This window comes from Leiobunum rupestre, chromosome 10 (genome assembly GCF_980474605.1).
Source record: "Leiobunum rupestre chromosome 10, qqLeiRupe1.1.hap1, whole genome shotgun sequence".
NCBI lineage: Eukaryota > Metazoa > Arthropoda > Arachnida > Opiliones > Sclerosomatidae > Leiobunum > Leiobunum rupestre.
The window spans coordinates 618,183-644,654 of NC_143393.1; the positions used below are offsets into that span (position 1 = coordinate 618,183).

At 33.2% G+C, this 26,472-nt stretch overlaps 1 protein-coding gene across 2 annotated transcripts; it reads left to right on the forward strand.

Moving 5' to 3' along the window:
- Positions 1–16,821: 16,821 nt before the first annotated feature.
- On the forward strand, positions 16,822–26,085 carry LOC149923329 (uncharacterized). 2 transcript variants are annotated; one of them, XM_090160616.1, is made up of 3 exons: positions 16,822–16,930; positions 18,935–19,085; positions 25,758–26,085. In XM_090160616.1, exons 2-3 carry the CDS (start codon positions 18,968–18,970, stop codon positions 26,027–26,029), a joined length of 390 nt encoding a protein of 129 aa, XP_090016742.1. In that variant the 5' UTR covers positions 16,822–16,930; positions 18,935–18,967; the 3' UTR covers positions 26,030–26,085. The 2 variants fall into 2 exon arrangements, with proteins under 2 accessions (XP_090016742.1, XP_090016743.1); XM_090160617.1 differs by lacking the exon at positions 16,822–16,930 and adding an exon at positions 17,018–17,261.
- The last annotated feature ends 387 nt before the right edge of the window (positions 26,086–26,472 follow it).

Here is a 26,472-nt window from a genome sequence, read left to right on the forward strand (position 1 = left end):
AGGTTTGGGTGGAAACAGTTTTTTAACCTTTCCAATAGATAACCCCAAACTCGGGCGAATGTTAGGTTTTTCAAATAATCAAATTGAAAGGCCTCTTTTTAACGAAATAGGCATGTACCCCGCAGATCTCAACCACGGAATATCCGGAATTTATGTCTATACAAATATTATACAACCTATAATAACAGGACACACTAATACCCCCCTGCTGAGAATTATCAAATTAAACGAAAATAAAAATCGAGCACAGGTTGAAAGATTTCATTTTTTAGACCATTTTCCAGTTCTCTACGATCAAATACAGACTATAGAAATTTCTTTAAGGTCGGATTACGGTGAACTCCTGCCATATAAAACAGGCAAGACTATTATTAAATTAATATTTAAAAGACTGGATGCTTAGTCTAAAGTACACTTAAAACAAGCTCATCATGGAAAGATATTATCATCATTATGTTCAAACAGGACGCGGATATAACATCTTTCGAGGAAGTCAATATCAGACTGGGCGTGGATTTGGGTCAATTTTTAAAAGTTTAGCAAGATTCGTAACACCTCTTTTTCGACCCGTAGCTAAATCACTCGGTATTCAAGGGTTGGTTATGGGGAAAAGGATAATGGACGATGTTGTTGCTGGTCAAAATTTTAAGGAGTCGTTAAAAAAAAATAGTAAAATTGCTGGAACAAATCTTTTAAACAGTCTCAGTGATACCATATTAAATACACAGAAAGGCTCTGGAGCTCGAAGAGTAAAGAAGCGCAAATCAAAATTACGCAATAAGCAAAGAAAACGCAAGAGAACAAAAACCGATTTTCTTGACTAAAGCATTATGCCTCAATTTGAATCTATGTGTTCGGAGTTGGAGCTTTTTAACGAACCCCTGATTAATGGTAATATTGAGGGAAATAAATTTGTAGACTATTTCCCTATAGCTCCCTTGTCTAATGCTACACAGATTGATTTTTCTATCCCCGGGGGAGATTATTATATTGACATGTCAAACTTGATGCTTAAAATTCGAATTCGGGTTAAAAAAGAACAAAACGGTGTTTTAATAGATATACCTGCAGCCGAAAAAAAAGTATCATTATGCAATCTTCCATTGCATTCTATTTTTAGCCAAATAGACGTGTTTATGAATGAGACTTTAGTACAATCTAGCAACAACTGCTACCCATATTTAGCATATTTAGCAACAGTTTTAAATTTTGATAAAGGCGCCAAACAATCTTACAAAACCGCCGAGGGCTATTACGAAGACGGGTTTTGCGACCCAACGCTAGCATTTAACGATGTTCATAAAGATAAAAAAAATAATGGAATTTTAAAAAGAAGTAAAGATATTGCGGGATCGAAACTTTGTGAATATATGGGAAGACTTCATGTAGACTCTTGTAAAATAGACAAATTTCTTTTAAACAAAGTGAATTTAAGAATTCGACTCTTGAAAAATTCCGATGAATTTATAATTATATCACAAGAAGATGTTAATATCAAATATAGATTAATTATCGAAGACGCTGTTCTTACTGCTAAACATATTATCGTAAATCCAGATCTACAGCTGGCACATAATGCTATATTGCACAAACAGAGGGCTTTGTACGATCTAACACAAACTGTTGTTAAAACTCTGACAATTTCAGCAGGCGCGAGCGATTTCGTGAAGTCAAATATTTTTTTAGGTAAAATTCCAAATCGTGTAATAATCGGAATGGTAAACAATTCTGCTTACAACGGGTCTAGTCGAGAAAATCCCTTTCAATTTAACCATAATAATCTCTCGTTCTTACAACTTTCATTAGACGACCAGAATATACCAGAAACTGCTCTAACTCCAGATTTTAATAAAAACCTCTATACTCGGTCGTATTATTCACTATTCTCGGCAATGGATTTAATTGGAAATAACTCTGGTAATTGTATTGATTACGAAAATTATAAAAACGGTAATACATTATTCGCGTTTGATTTAACTTACGATTCCTCGGCAAACTCTAACAACCTCTCAATTCAACGAAATGGTAGTTTACGTATGGTAATGAAGTTTGCTTCCCCCTTAACTAATATTCAAAACATAATTATTATTGGAGAATACGAAAACCGATTTGTCATTAACCAAGAGCGTCAAGTTACGTATATTACGGAATAAAACCAATCAACGACGGCAAAGATTGATTAGTTGTTTCGCGAAATCGTAGTGGTAAAGATGTCTCGAACTCACAGTCTCTCACCCAAACAAGAAGTAACGGTGCTAGGATATGTAAATCCATCCATCAAAATTTACCGACTAGACACTTGCGCCGAATTTGAACTGAATTTAGAAGCCTGGCAATCTCTATTCACATTCGAAAAGGAAATAACTGATTTTTTTGAAGACCAAGTTGCTAGTTTTCACACCTGGCTTCCGCTTGAAGGTTCAAAGATAAAAATCGACTGTTTCAAGGGACAAAAGGAAAAACTCGTGGATGTGCGTGCTTGTGCCAGAGGAAAAAACCATTTGTATCATCTTTTCTATTCTACAAATTATGGTTTTAATCTCAACCAAGCAGGGTGGAAAAGATTAAAACATTGTAAACATACAATTGATCAGGAGATTAATTTAATTTTGTCGGCAAAAAATATTATGCGTGACATAATTGTACATGAGCTTACGGATAAAATGTTTGAAATTACCGAAAATTGTGAGAATCCACATTGTAAATCTTCGATTGCTCACGATGTCTCTTGTAAACTAGGATTTAGCACAAATTTTGAAGACCGAGTGGAAAATATGATATTAATAGCTATCCCCCAATTAAACTACGATCATATTGTTGTAAGATTCCAAAAGGAATTTGGACTTGATCCCTTAATAGTAGAAAGTCAATTATATTTTGATATTGTACAAAATGTTTCAAACTTAAAATGCGATTTAATTTATTAAAATAAAAACTTTTACTATAATCTGTTTTTATTATTTCTATTCACACATTTAAAGATGGTGTTGTCAAAAACAGACAAACAATTAAGTAAAGTTTATTACGATGTTGAAAACCCATACAGTTATTCTGACAGTGTTACTTTAAGAAAAAAATTTCCCAAAATTTCGGAAAAAGAAATTAAAAATTTTCTCAGTAAACAACCAACCTACACACAACACAAAGCTAGGAGGTTAAATTTTAAACGTAACAAATTATATGTAACGACGATTGATGAGACATTTATGGCCGATTTATTAGACCTCCCTATTTTACAAACTTTTAATAAAAAGTACCGCTATACGTTATTAGTTCAGGACATTCTAAGCAAATTCGCTTTCATTCTGCCAATTAAAAATAAAACCTCGAGCGAGATTGTGAAGGCCTTTAGAGAGATTTTCAAAAAACGAGTACCCCTTAATTTATGTACCGACGCAGGGACAGAATTTCGAAACGCCCCATTTCGCGCTCTCTTAAAACGTTATAACATCCACCATTACCTCACGTACTCCGAGAAAAAAGCTTCTATGATCGAGAGACTCGTTCGCACGGTAAAATCAAAATTTTTTAAAATAATTACCAAGACCGGCGATTTACACTATCTTAATAAACTACCATTAATTGCAAAAGCTTATAACGCTCGAAAACATTCAACAACGGGAATCGCCCCTAAAGATGTCAATAAAAACAATGAATCGGCAATTTGGGAAAAAAACTATGGCAATCTTAGTATGATTGGAAAGGCAAGTTTAAAAATTGGGGATAAAGTTCGATTAGCCGTTGCAAAAACAACATTTGATAAATCATACAGGGGAACGTTTACAGCCGAAATATTTGAAATTCATAGAGTAATTACGAGAGATCCCTGTATGTACATTGTGAAAGATTTGACCGGCAATATAATTAAAGGAGCTTTTTACGCTCAAGAAATAGTTAAAATTCAAGTGTAGAGCGCTACAGTCTTTATTCAACATTTTGTTAAGCATGGGTAAAGTACACATTCTCCTGGGTCTCGCGATTGTAATATTTGGAGTGAGCGCAACAATAGTTTCCTCCGCGATGAAATTTAAAAAAAGAAGTCCAGAATACAGCTTAGATATTGGAATTTGCGACAAAGCCTTCAATTTAGGAAGAGACACGTACCTTGTAAAATGTAACGAAACTTTTGACGTGCGACATTTTAAAAAAGAAGACGGTAGTTTAAAACCATCTATCAGAGGAATCAACTTAACAAAAGATCAATATGAGAAATTATGCATTTTGACAGTGACGTGAAAGATGAATACTAATCAAATCCAAGCTATACTTAAGTGTGACCCCCGTTCGAGAGATAAATTTATCGGAGTGTTTCCCGCTAATAGATTACCAAAAGTTCCAATTAAAAAAAAATCATATTGTTTCGTAATCAACACCGATCCCGATACGCTTCCAGGGTCTCATTGGACGGCTGTTTACAAATCGGGCGACACTCTGGACTTTTTTTGTTCTCTAGGAAGATCACATCGTGACTATGGATTTTTGCTAGAGCGATATAGCAAGCGTATTCGACACAATACTCATAAATTTCAATCAAATAAAAGCCAAAACTGCGGACCACATGTGATTTATTTTCTAACCTCGAGATGTATGGGGATTTCTTACAGTAAAATAATTAACGAATTGTATAATTTCGATTTAAAAAGAAACGATAGTTTAGCGTTGTTGAATATATGTATTCATTTGATGAAAGAGTGGAAACGAAATAAATCAATTTGTTTAAAATAAAAAAAAATGTTTATTTATTTCACACATAATTATTTTTACACATTTTTTATTATTCTTGCCAACGAGAAGGAGGGCGGGTCTGTCTTTTAGGCCTCGGCGATTTTTTTGGGGGGGATGGTAATTTTAATTTTTTTTGCGGCGATATTGGAACGCCACCGACAGCACCCTCCTCCTCTAAAGACAGCTCTCGATCCCAATCCTCTTCCTGGCTTAATTGACTTCCAATATCGGTATTTTCTAAGTATTCTTCAAATATTTCATTTTCTCGACTTAATCGTTTACGCATTCTATCATCGGTAATTGTCTTTTGTTGCTTAACAATCGGCGTAGATGCTTTCCTCTTCCAAGATTCTACATTTTTTAAGAGACTCGGGAATTTTCTACTCTGATCGTTTTCTCTCTCGCTGAGATATTCTTTCATTTTGCGTGTCATAGTATTTAAACGAACCTCGGCAGCGTCGCCAGCGTTAACTCCCTCGGGCGTTTTGAAGGGTGAATAAATTTGCGAGGTGAATGGGGAATTTAATGGAGCAACAGGTCCGGGGGCTTGAAAGTTTGTAATTTCAACTTTAGGTACCGGTATCGCTTTTCTCATTTCCCGGGCCTCGCTCAGTATTTTTAGAAATTCTCGCAATTTAGAGCGGCTGTTTAAATTAGAAGTTAATATATTTTGCAACTCATTATCTAATAAGTTATAATACGTTTCCTGGGGAGAAACAAGCTGTTTATTTTCTTGAGATATTTGTCCGACACTCGAGGCGGGAACTAAAATCATTTTTTTCATTTTATCTTTTATTGAATAAATTGGCAATTAAAGGAACAATAGAGCCTAATAAAGCCGGTATGAAGAATCCCGTACCTTTCTGAATTATTAGAGCACGCTTCTTTTTTTGCGAAATTTTCGGACTGGCTAAGAAGCGTATTGTTTTTTTATATTTAGAAAGTTGTTTTTTTTTGGCTTTAGATAATATAATTCCACCACCTTTCAAGTTTTTGCAAACGCTTTGTAAGGCTTTTAATTGCTTTGGAGAACTGTTAGCTAATAAATTTTTACGTACCCCTCCTTTAGATTTATACAATAAATTTAAATATGGATAGTGTGTTTTAAACCTGTCAGAGGGATTTGCAATAGGAGTAGTTTTTTTACGTACTGTCTTTTTTGGTGTCATTTTCTTTAATGAACTTGATAATAATATAGTAAATTATTTATTATTGGAAAAAACTACCATTTGTGGTCCGTTTTGATTAAATGTGTACGATCTTAATCGTAAGCTATCTGGAGTGGTTACAGATGTGTCTATAAATAGTGAATTGTAAGGTTCTCCAGTAGCCATATCGTAGGCTAATTTAATTATTTTTGTATTATTTGGAGATATTTGATTGGCCAGATATTGGATTTGACTTAGATCTCGAGGAGATTTAAACAGATTTAGATATGACATATTAAGAGAGATTAAACGAGATTGTTTGCCTCGAGGAAATAGGGTTTGTGAGATTAATACAACTGAAATTTCATAATGATGACTGTCTACGGTAACTAATTTCGCAATTTGATCATTTTTGTAAAGTTCGTCTGCTAAATCGTCAATAATAAGTAAAGAATTTCTATTTGATTCCCAGAACTCGCTGTCCATTGGCGGAAGTCCTTGAATAAACTCTATATCGGTTAAAAACTGAGATAAATCGTGGTAACCTGATTGCCAAACCGAATAACAATAAATAATTTTAATAGGAGGTTTATCAATTAATTCATTCCTCCATCTAATTAGTGAGTTCGCCCATGCTGACTTGCCCGACATTGTAGGTCCTGACACCATCATTCGAAACGGTGAAAGAAATTTTATATAAGACATTACTGTTTAAACAAAAACAACATACTACGTATTTTGTTAGTACATTGTCTGTTTTATAGAATATATGAAAAAATAAACACATTTTTAAATTTAAAAAATTATTTTATTAAAGTTTAATGTTTCTTATCAAAAACATCCCTTCACCAGTTATATAAAGTTTCAAAACAACATACAAAAATAACATTTTGAATAAAAAAATAAAATCATAATATCTCCTTCACCAAAAAATTATTAATTCCCGTTTTTTAGTAAAAATTCAATTTTGGAAGTTAAAAGTTTAAATCTTAGGTTATTTAAAAATAAAGTATTTACTCGATTTTCGGAAGAGATTTCATTTACGATAACTATGTGGTTAAATGACACCTGTTTTGCAAGTTTTTTTGTTACATGTTTTTTAGATTTATAATTAAAAGACAACTTTATTTTACAATTCGCCATTTTCACATTCTAAATATCCATAGGGGACACTGGAAATATTATCTTGTAGCACACGTTTACAAAAAGTCTTTTTGAAAGTTTTACTTAAGTTGCCAACACGTAAAAGCATTTTGTACTTATCTTTTATTACGTTAAAGGGAATTTTCACCTTAAACTCGGTATTTGGCACAAAAATCATTTGTTTGAAGGCGTCGAAATGTATGATGTCTGAGTTTTCCCTGGAAGAGTTATTCCTTTAAGTTTTATAATTGTCTGATTATTTTCAAGTTTATAGCTGTAGCTTTTTGGTCCAGTTGATACGAATTTTGTGATATATGAATTCGGAGTCTCGCACGTAAGTTCACCTAAATTACCACCGAGGGGGGGTAGCCACTCGTGTGGTTTATGTGTAAATTTTATTCCGTCCGTGTCATAATAAATTACACGCTTCCCCAACCTATTAATTAGCTTATGCAGATGAATACGACCGTAACTGGTGACAAAGGAAGCCACTATAACATTACCTTTGCGAAAAGTTGGTGCAAGCTCACTTTTTTTTTTATAGCTTACCATGGCAACATCGTTGTTGATTAAATGAAAGTCTGTTAATTTATTCGATGTGTCTGCTATAATCTCTGTTAATTGTGAGTATCTATGTATAATTTTAGTTGATGATTTGTCCATTCTTAACGCCATTCTGCCATATAACGAATTTTGCGCCAATTTCGCGGAAGTTCTTAAGGATGGGTTATCAACAATTTCCTCAGGCTCTAACCTTACTCCATCAGCTTCGTATATCGCGTCTAAATACTCTTTTTGCTCTTGATATGTTTTAATATTGGGTGGAAATCCTGAATTTTTAACTTTTGCTTTAAAAAAAATATCTATATATGGTTTGAAAAAATTTGTTGTAATACTATAGTGGTATACTTCGAAAATTTCTAACAGTTTGTAGTTACATTCTTTTATTGAATAGTAGATTTCCACCGAGGGTAAGACTACCGTTATAGCTCGTTCGTCAATACTGTGGGTACATTTGTTGTCATTTTTTATTACACAACTTCCGCATAAAGGATAATAAAGTTTTTTATTAAATCGGTATGGAAGAACGGGTAAGTAGAGATCTCTGGGGGGGAGGATTCGACAACTAATTATTCCAAAATACGCGTCTGGGGCATAATCAAAATTGTGTGTGATAACTTTAACATTTTTACAACCGTATTCCATTTTTTGTAAACAATAGGCGTACAGACTACAAAAGTCAAAATATCGGATTTGTTCTCCAAGTAAGGGCTCTACTTCATGATACAGTTTAATTGTTTCTACACGGCCACCCACTAGCGAATCTCTAGGGTTAATTTTAGGAATGATTTTAATTGTATTAAAAAATGCTTTCGCCTCGACATTCTTTCTCAACAGTTCTAATATCTCACATTCAATAATTTTAATTTATGTGTGTTTTGGTAAACTTTGTTCAATAAATTCTTTTCGGTCTAATTCCCTTTCTCTAATTTCTTTGAATGATTTTCCGACAATTGAATTAAAGCTCGAGCCAGAAAAATGTTTTGGACAACCGTGCCAGAAATCACCCATTACATCAATTACTATGGGTGGATTTTCACAGTAACCATCTACAAAATACGGTCCTACAGACTGTTCTCCCCCTGAACTTCTGACAGTTTGCAAAATTAAATTATTTTCCTTCTCGTACCAAGATAAATATTTTAATGCAATCTCGCTTTGATTCTGTCTACTTGCCAAACCGATAGCAGGAATAGTACATAGTGTATATGGTTCTAAAAACTTGTCAATAAATACATTATTAAGTGCCCCGGAAAGAGAAATACCCCCATAATTACTGATATCAATTTCAATTAGTTCTTTATATAAGATGCGAAATTTCTGCATAGCTAAGCGTAATAAATTACAATCTAAAAGACAATACGCTCTGGATTCTGATTTAATACAATAGACCGGTTCGAGCTGTTTGTGTGAATACCAATTTTTAAATTCTCGGTATTCAAATTCTTTCATTTTATGGGGTTCAAAGTATTTTTCGTCCGGAATTTTACCTGAATAGTTCAAAGTGTCTTTCGTCCAAAAAATATAGGGAAAATATCCTTTAGATTGAGGCAAAGAAAACATTTTAGGAAAATGTCTTAAAGGAGCACTAACATAGTTCAAAGAATCTACAAAACGAATGTCTACCCCTTTAATATAAATAGTGAGTATCTTGGCTCCATCGTAAATAACCTCGGGAATGACATGATTAATTAATTTAGAAATAATAAACATTCCGTCGAAAGATCTTAGATTATGGGCCATTACGATGAGGTTGGTAAATTTCGGCCTAATTGTTTTTCGCTTTCGTTTCCCATCCGTAAGTAAAACAGTTTCATGTTGAAACAAAAAATTGAGAAAGTTATTTACACAATATTGTCCTTCAAAAACCGTGGTTTCCACAGGCTGATTTAAAATTTCACTTTGGGCCACTAAGAGCATGGGTTTGTGCACATTATTCTCGATTATGGTTTCAATATCGAAATATACATAGGATCGTGGTTCTTTTTTAAATGTCGACTGTTTAACATAATGTTGGTTTGGAGGATGATCGATTTTACAAGATTCGCAAGCTGTTTCACATTTGTGAGTTTTTGAAGTTTCAAATTGAACACAGCATTTTTCACATCTGTGGAAAAGCTTGCAAGTTTCATTTTTTAGGTGAAAACTATAACATTCCCCTTGTTTTAAATATCTATTGCAAAGTTTACATCGAATTAAAGGAATTTCTAAAATTTCGTGAAATTCTCGACCTAAACATCTTTTACATTTAATATTTCTAGTGTCAAAACAGTGGTGTTTGTTCCTATGTGTGGTGGAATAAAAATTTTTTTCGCAATTTAAACATGAAGCTACACCGCCCCAAATGGAATGTAGATTTTTAGCTAAATGAACGTGCGTGCCAATTTTTACAAGTAGAATTTTGTGTTCGGCAGGGGGAAAACCCTTGAAATAAATTTGAAAATTTTCCGTGGCGTTAAATATTATTATCTGATACTTTGGGGCTAAATATGATTGAAATTTAGCTATATCACCAATTTCTACAGCGCCTCGAGCAATTCCTACATCATCGTGCAATTTCTTAGCGGCTTTAGTTTGTAATTTACTACGAAAGCGTGTTAAGGTTCGATATTCTTTAAGAACGGTTGTTAATGGAAGTTTATTCTTTTTGTACTCGGCAATTTCACAGAGTTTTATTCCTACTGTAAGGGCTCTTGCTACGCACAAATTATCGATATTATTGATATAGTAAAAATTGGTTTTAGTTTTTAAAAAAGCATCAAGATCGATAATATCTCTATTTTTTAGAGATAAAATTTTTTTTCCCATTTTCTGTGGGGATTTCAAAAGAATTATACTAAATTTAATTTCTCCATCTAGTAAGAAATCTTTTTTTGATTGAGCAACGCGAGCTATATGGTTAAATATTCGAGAAACAGTTAACTGATCAATTTTAATAAATTTAATGTTAATTGGATGTTCTAAATTTTCCGATTGAATTGCAAATCTGAGGAAATCGAAACCGGGTGCTTCTTGTCTTACGTATTTGATAATTTTGGACAGAATCTTTTCAAATACTGTAAAAAATAAATGTGTGGGGATTTCGTTTAAGTCTATTAGAGCTAGGTCAATGTCCAGTTGTTTACATTTCCACTTTTTTGAATTTCTAGGGCTTAATTTTTTAATTTTATAAAACTTTTTATAATTAAAACTGTTTAACGATGAAAAGTCTAATTGAGAGTCCGAATCGTAATCACTCGAGTCTTCCATGTTCTAATTTCGTTTCCAGGTCTAAAATATTATTCTAATTACTATTACGAATAATTAATTAAGGAGTTTAACTTGCCTTCGTGGGTGGAACAACAATTTTTCCTTCCGTCTGCTCAATTAATTTTTTCAGCCTGTTTGTTGAGTTTATTATTCGAATAACATCCATGGATAGGGTGTTAGCTAAGAATTTCACCCTCTTATAATCACCCTTCCAGAGTTCATCTTGGGGAAGATGTTTGATGTTTTTATATGAATATATCTGGATATCTAGATATAATCCCTTGTCGCTCGCTTTTTTTCTCGGAGTTTTAGTTTCGTAAGACACTCCCCCTTTCTTGACTTTCACTGATTGTTCGATTCCAACTTGTTCGATGTTTGACATGCGACGAACCTCTTGAATATAGTCCCCATCCGATTCGTCAGACTCTAATAACATCTCCTGTTCAGGACTATCGAAAACTGAAACTACCTGACTCTCGGAGATTTGACTATTACTTGTGGAAGCCATTTTAGCCTGTTATGATTCAATAGAAAATTTTGCCCTTTTATACCAAATGTATTTTTCATTAATTTTTTTCAAAATATAAAACCTTGAATATTAAAGTGATTAATACTACAAGGATAGAACCTAGTTATAATTTATCAGTATGTAAATGGTATTTAAAATTGTTTGTGAATGTCAATTTAAATATAGACATGTATAAAAATATAAAATTATTAATTATTTTTTTGAAGGACTTTATATTTAATTTTCGTGACAAAAAAGACAACGCCCTAAGAGTTTTAATATTATTTTGCTTTAAAAATCGATTATGGATGTAAGAATTTTGGTAATTACAGGGTTAGATGTTTTAAAATTCTATGGGAAGAAATATATTTCTGCGAGGTATAAAATTTAAACGAATGGATAAAATTATATTTCTGCAGGGTGTATTTGATAAAAAATTGTATTTTGACTTGATTTTAAAACAGGTTAAAATCAGGATGTAAAAATTAAATATTCTGAAATTTTTCTTATAAAAAGACTGTCTTTCACCGTGTTCCTTTTATAAACCATGGGCTCTCGCGAAGTTTTGACTGTTTCTGGTAAGATTACTCATCCTCTCGCTATTAACCCTTTTTCACTAAAATATTTAGCTTTACGTAAAGTTAGGAATTATAACCTTTTTAAAATTAACGATATTTCAATTAGAGTTGAAAATTACTGTATGAGAACTGTCTTTCTTGAGTGTAAAACATTAATAGAACCCTTTAACAAAATTGTTTTTGCCTGTCCCTTTATAAAAAATTCTTTCAAATTATCACCAGCTGTTTTCGCTTCGGTTTTTTCTAGAAGAATCAATAACAATTCTTGTCTATTTGACGTTCATTCTGTTAATTTTGTCTGTCCCCACGAGGCTTTTGAGTTTGACGGCTTATTGTTCCACACTCAATCCTCTCTTGAAGGCTGGTTTTCTTACGAAATTTTACGCCTAATTGGAAAACATATGCGCCTATATAAAAATTTAAATAAGATCCCATGGTTCCGTCAACATAAAAACCGTAGGAGCCTTCAACGTGATCTTTTAATACTCTTTCAATTACAACAAGTTTCCTTTTTCCGAAAAAAACATTTATCTATTACCACTGACTTTCGCCTAACACGGTATAACATCCGTTTGGAATTAGGCATGATCGTTCTATTTTTTATTAATGATTTGGATCGACAAGAAGTTAAAATAGTTACAACTTTAGAGTAAGGAATACTAATTTTAAAAAAATAATTACAATAATTAAAATAAATATTTTTATTTAGTTGCAAATTATCTCGACCGAATCAAAATTTAAACGATCGTCGGCAACTTTTCCAACTGCGACTCAAGGTAATTACAAAAATTTATTTATTTTTTAAAAAACTAAAACTATTTATTTTTTGAAATAGGACTCAAACCTGATAAAATTTTAATTTTTTTATTTAAAGACTTTTTTGTGTTTTTATTTTTTTTAATTTGTTTATTTTGGTGAAAGGTTTTAATTTTTAAAATGTTTTTATTTTAGAAAGTTTAAGTGTTTAAATATGTTTTCCAAATCAACTAGCTTTATTAATTTAATTCAGGTGGTGGAGGTTGTTTTTAATATTTCATAATCTACTTTTTCTTTTTTAACTAGCTTTATTAATTTAATGTTGGGATTGGTGTAAAGTTCTTTTTTCTCTATATTAAAAAATCCTTTGTTTTCATCTTTTTTATCCAACGCATTTTCAAGAATTTTTATTAGTACATTTTGTACTAGATTTAATGTTTTTCTATTATTATTATTTTTTTTGTTTCTTCATCTCTTGCGCTATCTTTTTTTGTTTCTTCATCTTTTTCGCTATATACACTTGATCCTACCGCTCATATCAAACGACCCATTGATTATTTATTATTCTTTCTGGTTTTTTTCCGGTTCTTTTTCATGTATTCTATGTACTTTTTTATACTAATATCTGTTAAACTTTAATGTTTTATGTTTGTTTTTGTAATTGATTAGTATATTAACTGAAAAATGTCTAAGTACATTTTGTACTAGGTTGTTTTTTTAAAAATTGAATATAATTGTTTTTATTAATTTATAAAAACATGTTTAAGAAGGATAGTGATAATTAGTTAACCTTCGTTGTATTAAAAATTAATAATTATTCCCAAAGACAATATTTTTAAATTTTTAAATAAAAGTCGGGCTTAAACTATAAAATCTCAATGTAAAGGATTTTACCAGGAGAAATCTAGACTCAAGATGTCTGGTGAATTACATCTAAAGCCTGTACTTTCTTTGCCGCGATCTTTAAAATTGTTTCTCTTCGAGTAGTAAGAATGTTTATTCTTTGTAATACTCGTCAAATTTCGCGATGGAATCACAAGAATTTAAAGTCTGAACTTCGTATGTTAGATCAAATTCAACATGTTGGCATTGAACAACATTCGATCTGTTTTAATTCAGACATTCTCGAACTGTATACTTCCGAAGCGATTAAGACCAAAACCAGTGTTTTATTCGTGCGATGATAGAGCAACAAAAAGAATTCTTGTGGTAAATATTTTTTAGATATATTCGTTTTTAATAGGTTAATTTATTTATATTTATAAATTCTAGCCTGAATTTCCAACCCGACATCTCGTTTTGTACCGAAGAGGAAAAATACCTTCTACGAATTGATGTAATTATAATTATTTTTATTATACACTTAAAATATTTTTTAACATTTGTTTTTATATTTTTCAGCCTTCAAATTATTTATACAACCTTCTTTAATTCTTTATTATTAATTTTGTTAGCTTTTAGTTTTATTGTTAGTGTTTCATATGTTGTTAAGTGTTTAAAAAATATATTGAAATATCATAGTTATTAAATATTACAATAACTAATTGTGTTTTTTTGACTACTTAAACTAGCATTGTTTTTAAAATAATAAAATATTTGCGAATAACTTATTTATATTAGTTTAATTATTTAAAGTATTTTGGGTGGGGCCAAAAACGCCAAGGGTATAAAGCGAAGGTCGCGAATTCGTTTCCCCATCTCGCAAATAACTAATTAGCATTTTAAACGGCGAAAAAACGAAAAAAACGAAAAAATGACACCAAAAGTAAATTAACATAAGTATTTGGTGGGGTCACATATTACCGCCGATATCTCGGTTCGACCTTGTCCGATCGTGACCAAACTTGTTGATTTGATAGACCGAGGCTTAGTGGTTGTTGACAGGTGTCAGGCGTAGAGGTCAAAGATTATCTTCAAGGTGAAATTTGAAAACAAAAATATTTTCGATTTTTCCAAGGACAAAAATTTTTGGAAAATATTTTTGGGGGGTGGGGGGGTTGTTTTGGTGGCCATCTTGGCGGCCATCTTGGAAAAAAGGGTTCATATTTAGTTACTCTCTACTTACATGTAATTACTAACCATGTAAGCACAAACTTTTCAGTTTAGTTTTGGTTAAATATAACAAACGGTAAATTTAGGAACAGTATCAGTATAAGTAACATATAATACCCTAAATTATGAAATTGGGATATTTCATCCTTTCTTTACAGTGGGGGCCAAAACATTTCGAAATGGCGAAGCCCGGAACTAGTATTACCCAACTTGCGGTAACATATTCCGGGAGTTTTTAAAATTAGGTGTCGGTGTGGAAATTTCAGTTCGTCAGCTTAAATCTTATTTTACCAAAACTTGTTGAACACGTCTTTTAGTGCATCTCAATCGGACAAAAAGTTTTTAAATTTATAGGGGGAGGAGGCGTATATTTTCTTTGGGTTTTTGATTTGAAGTAAAAAATTTACAATTTCCATTTGGTTTTCTCGTTTGAACTTGAAGTTGAAACTACCGCCTCAATTGAGTTGAGCCTTTAGAATACTAACAATCAGTGGTCATTTAAAAAGAGACTAAAAACTGGATAAAAGTATCTAATACACCATTGACAGCAGCGTATGCCGCGTTCTCGTATGTTAAGCCATAAACGAATTTTTATATAATTAACCATTTAGAACTGACTCCTTTGCCATGACCAATAGAAAAAAAAACAAATCAGAAAGAGTATTTAAGTTCCGGGTTGCAGAGTTTTTCCATAAATTAATTAATTACTATCTCCCTAGGGAGCTAATAATTCATAAACTTATGGTTTTACTGCTTTATCTTTGAAGAAGAAAGTATGTAAGAACAAAAATGCATGATCAAAGCTTTAACTTATGGGTGTTGTGTGACTTTTGGTGTCGGTAATAGTCCTTTTTATAAAAAAAAAATACTTTTTTATAAACCGCCTCATTTTAGTACAAAATGTCCACACGTGAAGCTAGTGGCTTTCATTACTTTGTTTATGACATACATTGCGGCGCCATACCATTATTTTGAACCGGGTGCCACAAACCCTCGGTACGCCACTGGTTTGAGCTTCCTTCCCTACATCCGTTCCCTTATCCCAAATTGTATGTCCCTCATAGCATTCATTAGGAAATAAGTTAATATGTCAAACTTTAGGTATTTATGTAAATTTTGTATATACTTATACAATGTTGGTAAATAATTGAAATAAATTTTGAAAAAAAAAAATATTCCGTAGACGAATGTTTCGAAACGAAAATTTCGATACGGAAAATATTCAGTATACGGAAATTAAGTTAAGAATGATATGTTTATATTCAGTATACGGAAACTACGTTCCAAAAATATTCCGTACATGGAAGTTAGGTTACGAAAAATATTCCGTACATGGAATTTTCGTTACAAATGATATTCCGCATATGGATTTTTCGTAACGGAAAAGATTCTGTGCATCGTGACCAAAATTTTAATACAGGGATTTTTCGTTACAGAAATATTTCTCTACAGCGAATATTTTCAAAGCCTAGAACACACTTACGTAAATTATTTTACGTTTCTGTTCACGTTTAATATTTTCCGTCACCGTTTTACGTAAGTGTGTTCTAAGTTTAATGCTAGGTCAGTCTAAAAAATGGAAAATATCTCATTTACTGATATTCTCGAATATATAAGAAGATCACAGCTAGGTAAGACTTTCATGTTTGTGTGTTTTTTGTAAAATACACATTAATATTTAAATAAAATAATTATGGTGTATTTAGTGCGCTGCATTTTCATATCGCACAAATTGTAGTTGCATTCTCATAAATAGCACTTGGTATGGGGCGGCTGCGAGACTAATATTTTGGTGGCTGCGATTAAAATTTCCAAGCAGTCAAAATCGTTTCCAATCCCCCCCTGCTCTCGTAAGCCGCTATAGATATACTCAACCAATTGATCTTACGCGTGAAGTTTTAAAAAACACCAACAACAAAGTGGTGAACGTTTTTTTAAAAACCAAAGAATAAGCTAAGCGAGTCCTACTCAAATAGCCTGATGAGGTCTTTGTTAGCGATTTGGCTCGTTCAGCCCGTAATTTATAGAATTGTGTATTGAATTAAATATTTTTTGACAGTTAAACAATTGGTGATAACCTAGTTTTACAAAATTTATTTGTCCTGCCACATAGGAACAATTTCCTTCGTCTCTGCCTTAACGCCGTTTGCTTCCGAGCAATTCAAACACGGAAACGTTGCTCAAACAAGCATTCAGATTAAAAAAAATTGGTAAGAATTTTATAATTACTTTCATGATAGGATGAAATAAATTAAACTTAACTATAATATAGTGGAACATTATTTGAGAAATACATAAGAAAATAAACAAATAAAGATTCCATCGGATATTCCTGATGTTTGCTTTGTCAAAAATATTCGCCAAGATAATAAAAAAGTGCAACGTAGAAATCCGTTGGAAGCGCTAATTGGGAAGGCAGTGACTGATTAACAAATCTTGCTTATTTGCACAAATTCCGTCTACGATATTTTCAATAAAAAATCAGCGAAACTCGTTTGCGTTTTAAGTGGAGTATTCAAGGGGTCCGACACTCTTAAAATTGTAATAACATTTACATTTTTTCATTTACCTCAGTTCTCTCTTTTGTACGGAATTGCATTCTAAAACGAATAATTGGAGTTCGACAGCCATTGCTGATTTGTGTGTATTAGTCTCACGTACAGTGATGCCGATGCCGATGCCGCCGTGTCGCGCATATCTCTTCAACGGTTAGGGCTAGAAAAGTCAATGATATCTCGTTCGAGTGTACATTCATTGACATTGATAGCATTTAATAAAGTTTTCAAATCGGAGCCCTAGAAGTTTGGCAAATGCCCAATTTCCTATTTTCGGTGATTTCGCTTTGTGTGGTAGATATTTTATTTAAAATTAAATTCCATAACGTTAAAAAAATATTATTGGATAGGTTGGGATTCAGCGGACCTACATTTTCGGTTATATCAATAAATATTAAATTTAAGTATAGTTTTCAGTGTAATTTACGGGACCCCAATTTTCGTGGTTTTATATTTTGCCTAAAAATCTACATAGAGTTCCTTAATTTAAGTTCGATTTTCCTAAAAGTTATATTTTTGAATAGCTGTCGTTTACTTATAACCTAGATTAGCAAAACCGTGCCTTAAATTTAATTCTAAGTAAGGCTATTTGGGCAGCGTATACGGACCCCACCAATTTCCAATATTGGAAATCCGCGTGTTTATAGAGGTCTACGCGCCGTTTTCCCTCTAGCGTGATTCAAGGCCGTTAAGAGTGCGCCGCGCTTCCAACGTATGACCAGAAGTAACAATTAAGTATGACATTGATCGACCTATTCTTCGGCGTACGACCAGAAGTACTTAGTGTGACACTCAACGTAACAAATATGTGTTATCAGAAGTAACAAATAAGTATGAAACTGATTGAACTAGTGTTTGTCGTTTAATTAGAAGAAACAAGTGTCACACTCAACGTCTCACCAGAAGTAACAAAAAAGTGTGATCAGAAGTGTAAAATAAGAGTGACACTGATTGAAGGAATCTTCGATGCTTTCAAAGTATGACTAGAAGTAACAAATAAGTGTAAATACAATTATGTGTAACTGTGGATATATATTGGTTGCAGGTTGCTGTGAATATCTCAAACAAACTTAACACATTAGAAGGATTGTGTGTAGTCTGACCGTCGTACGTCTTGTTGTTATCTGCTTTTGAAAATCTGAAGATGTTCGGATATATCGTTCAGAAAAACATTTCAGATAACCGAATCTGATTATCTGTCTGATAACAATACGATGTGAGAAACGGATTAAAGCAGTTTCGTAGACAAGGGGAGGGGGTTTCCGGGTCCAGACCCCGCCCCTTGGGCCTACCTTTGACTGCACTAAATTTACACCCCTTTCTCGACCACCCTCTTAACATTCACATACTTCGACCCCCTCTTGACGAATTTCTGGCTACGCCACTGGAATAAAGGTTGTCTTTTAAAGATAGAAATTAGAAGTGTGGAGGTTAACTGTAATAGTGAGTGTAGGGAGCTGTTAGCTTGCATGGCATGAAGGTCTTGCCACCACCCTCCTACGCATTGTAACCCGGCCACCTGAATTAAAGGCTTTAAATAACGCTTGATGACGTATGCCGAAGGTGGTGCCTTGGGTATTAGCCTAGCTGATTAAAGTACTTTGTGCTGCTATAATTATTGTCTTTCCCTAAAACTAAGAACCTTTATTTTCTTCGTAGCTGCTGTTTCGAAAGTGTAAAGAATATATCAGTATGAGAGGCTCATCTTTTCTTATCTCGGTGTCGAGTCTGACTTTTGTTCTCCAGGGATTAATGTGCAACGTAATTGTACACAATGGCGCATTTCATAGGATGCATTATGCTTATCCAGGTAAATATTTTCGCCTTTGATTTTGAATGGTTGTCGAAAATAATTGAATTGGGTTTTCATCACGAGTCGATACTTAATGAAACACAGATCAACCAATAGGCGACATCTGACAAGAGCGGAAACGTCAGGAATTAGTAAGACAATACTAAGACAGGGAAAAACGGAGCAGGATAAGAAACTAAACGGAAACTGAAAGATGTAAAACAATCACTGCGGAAAAGGATTTCAAGCTATTTACGCAGTTTTCAATTTATCCGATAAAATCTTGTTATGGGCGCGTCCGAGATGAGTGTCCGCATCATTTACCGCTCTTTTACTCCATATCCTGGCACACAAGCAGATATATTGAAAATAAAGAAACTTCCTGAAAAGCCCGATCACGGTATCACTAGCGCCATTTCCCCCCAGTGGCTAGGGATTAGAAATTATTTTTTAACAAAGCATAAATATAATTGCAAAAACAGGTATAACTTTAATTGTTTAGATATTTCATTCTTAGTATTGTTATATTTAAAAACTCAAATATTAAAATGAAGTCTACTCTAGCTTTCTACAAAATACTTACTTTCTGGATGGAGCCTTCCAATCAACAAAAAATAAATAATTTGAAAATCTTACAATAGTATGGCTATATCGTTTAACATTTAAATAAGTTCGAATTTCACGCAAATTGTTTAAAATTGTTGTAAGTCTCGCCGTTTGAAGCGCTTAAGTAGAATAAATAAAACGTGGTTTTAAGCATTCCCGAAGGTACGAGTTTCCTATCTCTTTATAATGATCTAACAGTCCGTAGCTTTGGAAACGGCCGCCATATTGGGTTGAATTTTTTTATCTAGAGCTTTAAGCATAGGGGACTTTGTCCTACGTCACACGGTTTTGAAAAGCCAAAAATGCGGCAGAAATTAAAAAATTACCAGAGACAGAAGATATTTACGTATTTGTAACCAGGAAATAAACAGGAATAACGTTGCACCAAAATTTTAAAGCTGCGCCCCCAATGACCAAGTTAGCTTCCCCCTAGGAACACAGAGTTAACGTTGGTGGCATTCGATAGCCCTTAAAAAGTTTGGAGAGTTGACAAAAATTTTAAGTCGTAAGTCTTACCATATACTAACAAAATTAAGTTTTAGGGTGGGAAAAGTCCATTTCAGAGTACGTTTACCCGAGATTTCTTCAGTAACACGCAAGTGGATACCCAACATTTTTCGAACGTTTTCTAGTAAACGTTCCATTATATCCATTCCATAAATATTGACGGTCTCCCTTCGCGACCGTTAAAGAAAGTGGTTTGTAGAATATTACTATAAATCTAGGCTGAAACCGCCACATTTGGCTATACATTTAATCAGTGAGTAAAGCAACCTATGCGTTACAATCATAGACATAATAAAGAAATAGACCCAAGATTCTACGGGGGGGTTAATACGGGAGCGATAACTAGCAGACAACCGGTATTTGTTCCGTATTCCTGTGGTACCACGTTTAAGCGACACCTGTCGATTAGGCGAGAAAATAAAAAATCATCACGTGACACGTCACACATGTTCGTGTTTGTAATCTTTTAGGTACTCTGACGAGATTCGCGAATATTTTAGCTGTGAGAATTTAAAATAAGGTAAATTTTTATTATAATTTTTAAATAAGTCAATTAATTCTTTCAAAACCCAAAAAAATCATCAGATGATCTTATAATTAAAAACAAAAAATTCTAATTGCGAAATGATATTTTGTCAAAGGCTTAAGTAATTCGTGTACTATCCGGTTTGTTGTGGTTATGGCTTGTTATGGGAATATTCTGAGATTCTAAATCGTAAATTGTAAACAAAAGTAAATGGAATTTTGATGAAATTGATGATTCTACCTTGGATTAATAATGTGACTCCAAGATTCTACTAAAGGTATGTAGCTATTGTCATTGAAATGAAATTAGCTTTGACAATTTAAGTCTGATGGCTTGACCCTTCATTTCTAGATTTTTGTCCTTCGCTAATTTATGGAGTCTGGGCTTGCAATATAAATTAATAACTTTCTTAATGATGATGTTCGATTCCAACTTCAGCATCAAACATGTTCGTGGTGATCTGGAAATATGTCCATGCCAACAATATTTCGTAATACAGCAAGTTCTAGTTCTTAGGCTACATTTCTTTTATAGGGAGAGGAATATCTCTTCATAACAACTAAATAAAATTGGCTAAAAACCAAATTCTAATAACATAATTAAACCTACACGAAATGATCCTCGGTCAAAATTTAAAGGTGAGAAGTTAGCATCACCAGTTTTTTCTATTTCACTTTCATCTGGATGTAATTTCTTTAAATGAAATAAAAAAATTATTTTGACTTTTTTAACTGTTTTAATTCTATGGAAACCAAACCAGAGTTGGAATGGCTTTTGGTGTGACCCACCTTTTGCCATTTTCAATTTGTATATCCTGTTCTAAAAAGTGATCATTACAAATTAAATCATGATTTGAATGTGTCGCGATTTACAGCAATTGTCCATTGAGAAAGTATTGTAGGTTTCGTTATAAAAAGATTTTAAATAAGAATGAATATTCATCGAAATATGATAATTTAATCCTACTTATGGAATGAAACCTTTTCCGGTATTGTTTTACTTATATTGCAATGCGTAAAAACCCTAAAATTAACCTTTTTTTACGAAATAAAAACAAGATTTTTAGTAGAAAACACTTTTTCTATAACAAACGAATTATGAAACATGTTAGCTAACATAAAAGTACTACCCAATTTATAAAATTCACCCCTAAAGTTTTTGCGTCTGATTTTAAACCGGATAAATATTCCTAAGCGTAAGGCACTACGTGGCCTAGGCCAAGCGCTCACTGCTCCTCGTAACGTCTCTGTTCTGGCTTCCACAAGCCTTTGCTTCGTTACGGAGACAATGCCTCGTGGAAGGCAGGACGGATACGAAACAGAGAGCCAGTGGGCGCCTAGTCTAAAGCGCCACTTAAGTTTAGTGGCGCTTTCTAAGTAGGATTAAACTATCATATTATTTCGATGAATATTCATTCTTATTTAAAATATTTTTATAACGAAACCTACAATACTTTCTCAATGGACAATTGCTGTAAATCGCGACACATTCAAATCATGATTTAATTTGTAATGATTACTTTTTAGAACAGGATATACAAATTGTAAATGGCAAAAGGTGGGTCACACCAAAAGCCATTCCAACTCTGGTTTGGTTTCCATAGAATTAAAACAAGTAAAAATAGTCAAAATAAATTTTTTATTTAATTTAAAGAAATTACATCCAGTTGAGAGTGAAATAGAAAAAAATGGTGATGCTAACTTCTCACCTTTAAATTTTGACCGAGGATCATTTCGTGTAGGTTTAATTATGTTATTATAATTTGAATAAGATCTCCTTGGTTTTTAGCCAATTTTGTTTAGTTGTTATGAAGAGATATTCCTCTCCCTATAAAAGAAATGTAGTCTAAGAACTAGAACTTGCTGTATTACGAAATATTGTTGGCATGGACATATTACCGGATCACCACGAACATGTTTGATGCTGAATTTGGAATCGAACATCATCATTAAGAATGTTATTAATTTATATTGCAAGCTCAGACTCCACAAATTAGCGAAGGACAAAAATTTTGAAATGAAGGGTCAAGCCATCAGACTTAAATTGTCAAAGCTAATTTTATTTCAAGGACAATAGCTACATACCTTTAGTAGAATCATTATTAATCCAAGGTTGAATCATCCATTTCATCAAAATTCCATTTACTTTTGTTTACAATTTAGAATCTGAGATAATTCCCATAACAAGCCATAACCACAACAAACCGGATAGTACAGGAGTTACTTAAGCCTTTGACAAAATATAATTTCGCAATTATAATTTTTTGTTTTTAATTATAAGATCATCTGCTGCTTTTTATTTGGGTTTTGAAAGAATTAATTGACTTATTTAAAAATTATAATAAAAATGTACCTTATTTTAAATTCTCACAGCCAAAATATTCGCGAATCACGTCAGAGTACCTAAAAGATTACAAACACGAACATGTGTGACGTGTCACGTGACGTTTTTTTATTTTCTCGCCTAATCGACAGGTGTCGTTTAAACGTGGTACCACAGGAATACAGAACAAATACCGGTTGTCTGCTAGTTATCGCTCCCGTATATTTTTGGCAAATCAAACTCCGCGGAAGGTGTCTATTTCTTTATTATGTCTATGGTTACAATTTTAGTAATATTATTGGGAAGATGTAAATTAAAAGTAAATATCGTTGGTTGAAATCCAAAATCGCGTAATATTTCAACCGCTTTTTTGATGAGGTTCTATTCCGTTGTCAACGCCATATATCTTTTTTTATTGAAATATAGTAAAATTGCATTACACTTCCTGAATTTTTATAATTATAAGTGGTTTAATTTGCCTGTAACCCTACACAAAATCCGTGTTCATGGTGAAATAATTATTCAGCAATTAGCATATAAGTGTCATTATAAAAAGTATTTTAAGTAAATTTATAAACTGTATCTTACTGTACGCTATTCCATAGTTATTATCATAAGTGTATAATATACTAGCTCCCTATAAGTTAGCATCGTACATAGGTTGTGTGTTAACAGAGATCTCTCGCAAGACGTCCAATTCGTGGCGCGTCACCATCTAAAGGCGAAAAATCAAAATATGAATTTGGCGGTGAAATTTGGCATTGTTTCAACGAGATCGAAGTTCGTTTAACCTAACGCGAAGTGATAAGTTTTTAACTATTAATATTTATATTGAAATTGTTAAAATATTCTTGCAAAATGTTGACACATTATTTTTTGGTTTAAATTCCCCCCGAATCAAGGATTACGCCAATTAACCAACAGATTGCCACCCATTAAAAATTTAAAACAAACGTCGTTAAGGTCAGCTCTCTACGTGCTAACTTCATGTGACTTGGTCTCATTCCCACGGACGTAACCGTTTCCACTATCGACGGAAGTTAAAGAAGCTAAAAAGATAGGGCAAAAGTCGCCGGAAGGAGTAGCATATACCGGTTCTGATTTTCAATGGGAAAAATCACAGTTAACATTAGACCTATGACGGATGTAACTTATTGGGAGCTAGTATATTATAAACTAATGTTATTACATATATCTTCCGGCTGGAAATTGCGCAAGTGCAGTTAAAAATTCCAACTAAATTCGAAAATTCCCTACAGTGTCGAACATCTCCGAAGATTATTATTATTGAACATATTTTTCTTATTATTCGAAAGATTTTATTACTTTGAAACAATACGAAAGGGACTTGAACGATTTTAAATGTTATCACCTTAAAACTTCAAACCGAGTGCAAATATAGCCGCACTTCTAGTATGAACAAAGATTTTAATATAGGGTAGGCTAATCACTAGCTTTCTGAAGGGTGGATTGACCACCCCACACCGAAAGATGATTACTGACAATGTCAGTTCAAACCCAAATATACACATTTATACATCTAAAATTTCACCTACCTACCTATAATCAATCACCTACTCCTACCTACCTACCTATAAACATACACCTTTACCTACCTATGATTCTACACTTACTTACTTACCTACCTACAAACAAGATTACCTTATTCATACTTTCCTACCACCTCACATACACCTATTCCTATACGTACCTACATATTAACATACAAATAAATGCACCCACAATCAGGGTACTAACATAATTACGTATGTTCAACTAAACACAAAGACTAAGTTACCTAGACAATAGTGCTGTAACCCTCTCCCCTTATCGCAACACAAAATGATCTTACGCTTCTGTTAAAGGTTGTAATATCCGACGCAATTTCACATAACCCAATATTTCTAAGGTTCTTTTTTAATGATAACCGATGTGTTATGTTCTGGTTCAAACACTATAATTCGAACACAAAATATTTTATAACCGTATGTGCTTTGGACTTAAAAAGCAGCTACCGGTAAAAATGATCGCGTGGGTCTAAGTTAACCAGGCTTAGAGTTCTTAAATTACCGTCATTTTGGAAATCAGTAAATTACGCGTTAATTTAGCGAGAGTTTGTGGCGCCCGGAACAAATCTCTTGAATGTCACCCTTTTTTGATTTAAACATACCTAAAAATGCGCCCCTTAATGACTGGCGGCCCGTTTACAAAAAGGTCATCAAACAGATAATGAAGCCCAAAAATGAGTGGCGCTCGAGGCATGGCTCCCCCTTTGTTTCCCTTTAGCTACGCCACTGAGTCCAGTGGCGCCTGAGAGCTAAAGACGGCCCTGAATCAGACGAGATATGAATGTGATTTTTAATAAATAGGGCTAGATATAAATATTCTTCCTAAGCAAACACTTGAAATATAATAAAACGATAAAAATATACTAAAATATACTACAACGCGAATAACGTTAGGTTTTGACTTATTTAAGGCACATTTTAGATAAATGATAAAACAAACAAGAAACAGTTTAACACGAATTTGATGGTAAATTGGTTATTACCAGGGCAATTACCATTTTCGTAATTTTCCCGAGAAAATTGTAAATTATTGTTGCCATAGTAATTTACCGTGTAAATTGCCAGGGAAATATTCTGGATGCGTATCTCTAACCAGGCTACGTCTTTGAATGTGCCGTTGCTATAATTATGTCTACATATTTCTTAATCTCTCTTACAAAGCTTGCCCAGCGTCTGAGCAGCTCTCACTGTCCAACTGCAGCGATTCACTTTGCGAAGGGATTGGTACTGAAAAAGCGCTTTGCTATTCAGTGAATAGGGTCTCTGGTGACAACCACTGCGTTTGCATGTGTCATCAAGCTAGCCACCGAGAATTTAAAACTGACGAAAAAGGGCCGTCAAATTTGGACTGCTCAAAACTCACATGCCCTAACGAAGTTAAGGCTCATTGCTACGATGGTTCTAAAAACGTATATTATTGCGACTGTCCGTAATTGTAGTTGAACTCTGTGTAAAATAAAAGAATAATAAAAATATTACGACCTCACAAGTGAGAAAATTTCGATCTTCGAGAATGAAATTTATGCACCCCTGGTTTCAATAAAGGGCCTGAGGAGAGGGGAGGTAATATATGCCCAAATGTTTGAAAGCGAATTTAAGGTTTTAAGAATCAGGACCTTTTCCATGGCGCAGTTTCTAAACAATCGCCAGCGCTGATGTTATTATCGTAAACGCGTTTAGATTTCAAATTCAAATTATGAAACTCTAGGAATAAATATCGTTCTACGCTTCTTATTTTCACACCCCAATTCAATAAAAGCATTATTGCCCCTGATGGCAAGCGATCAGGTTGTAGTTACACGGAAAAAAATATGAAATTAAAAAATTATTTCTGCAACCCAAAGTTTCTAGGTGGAACAAATACTCTCCGAGTCCA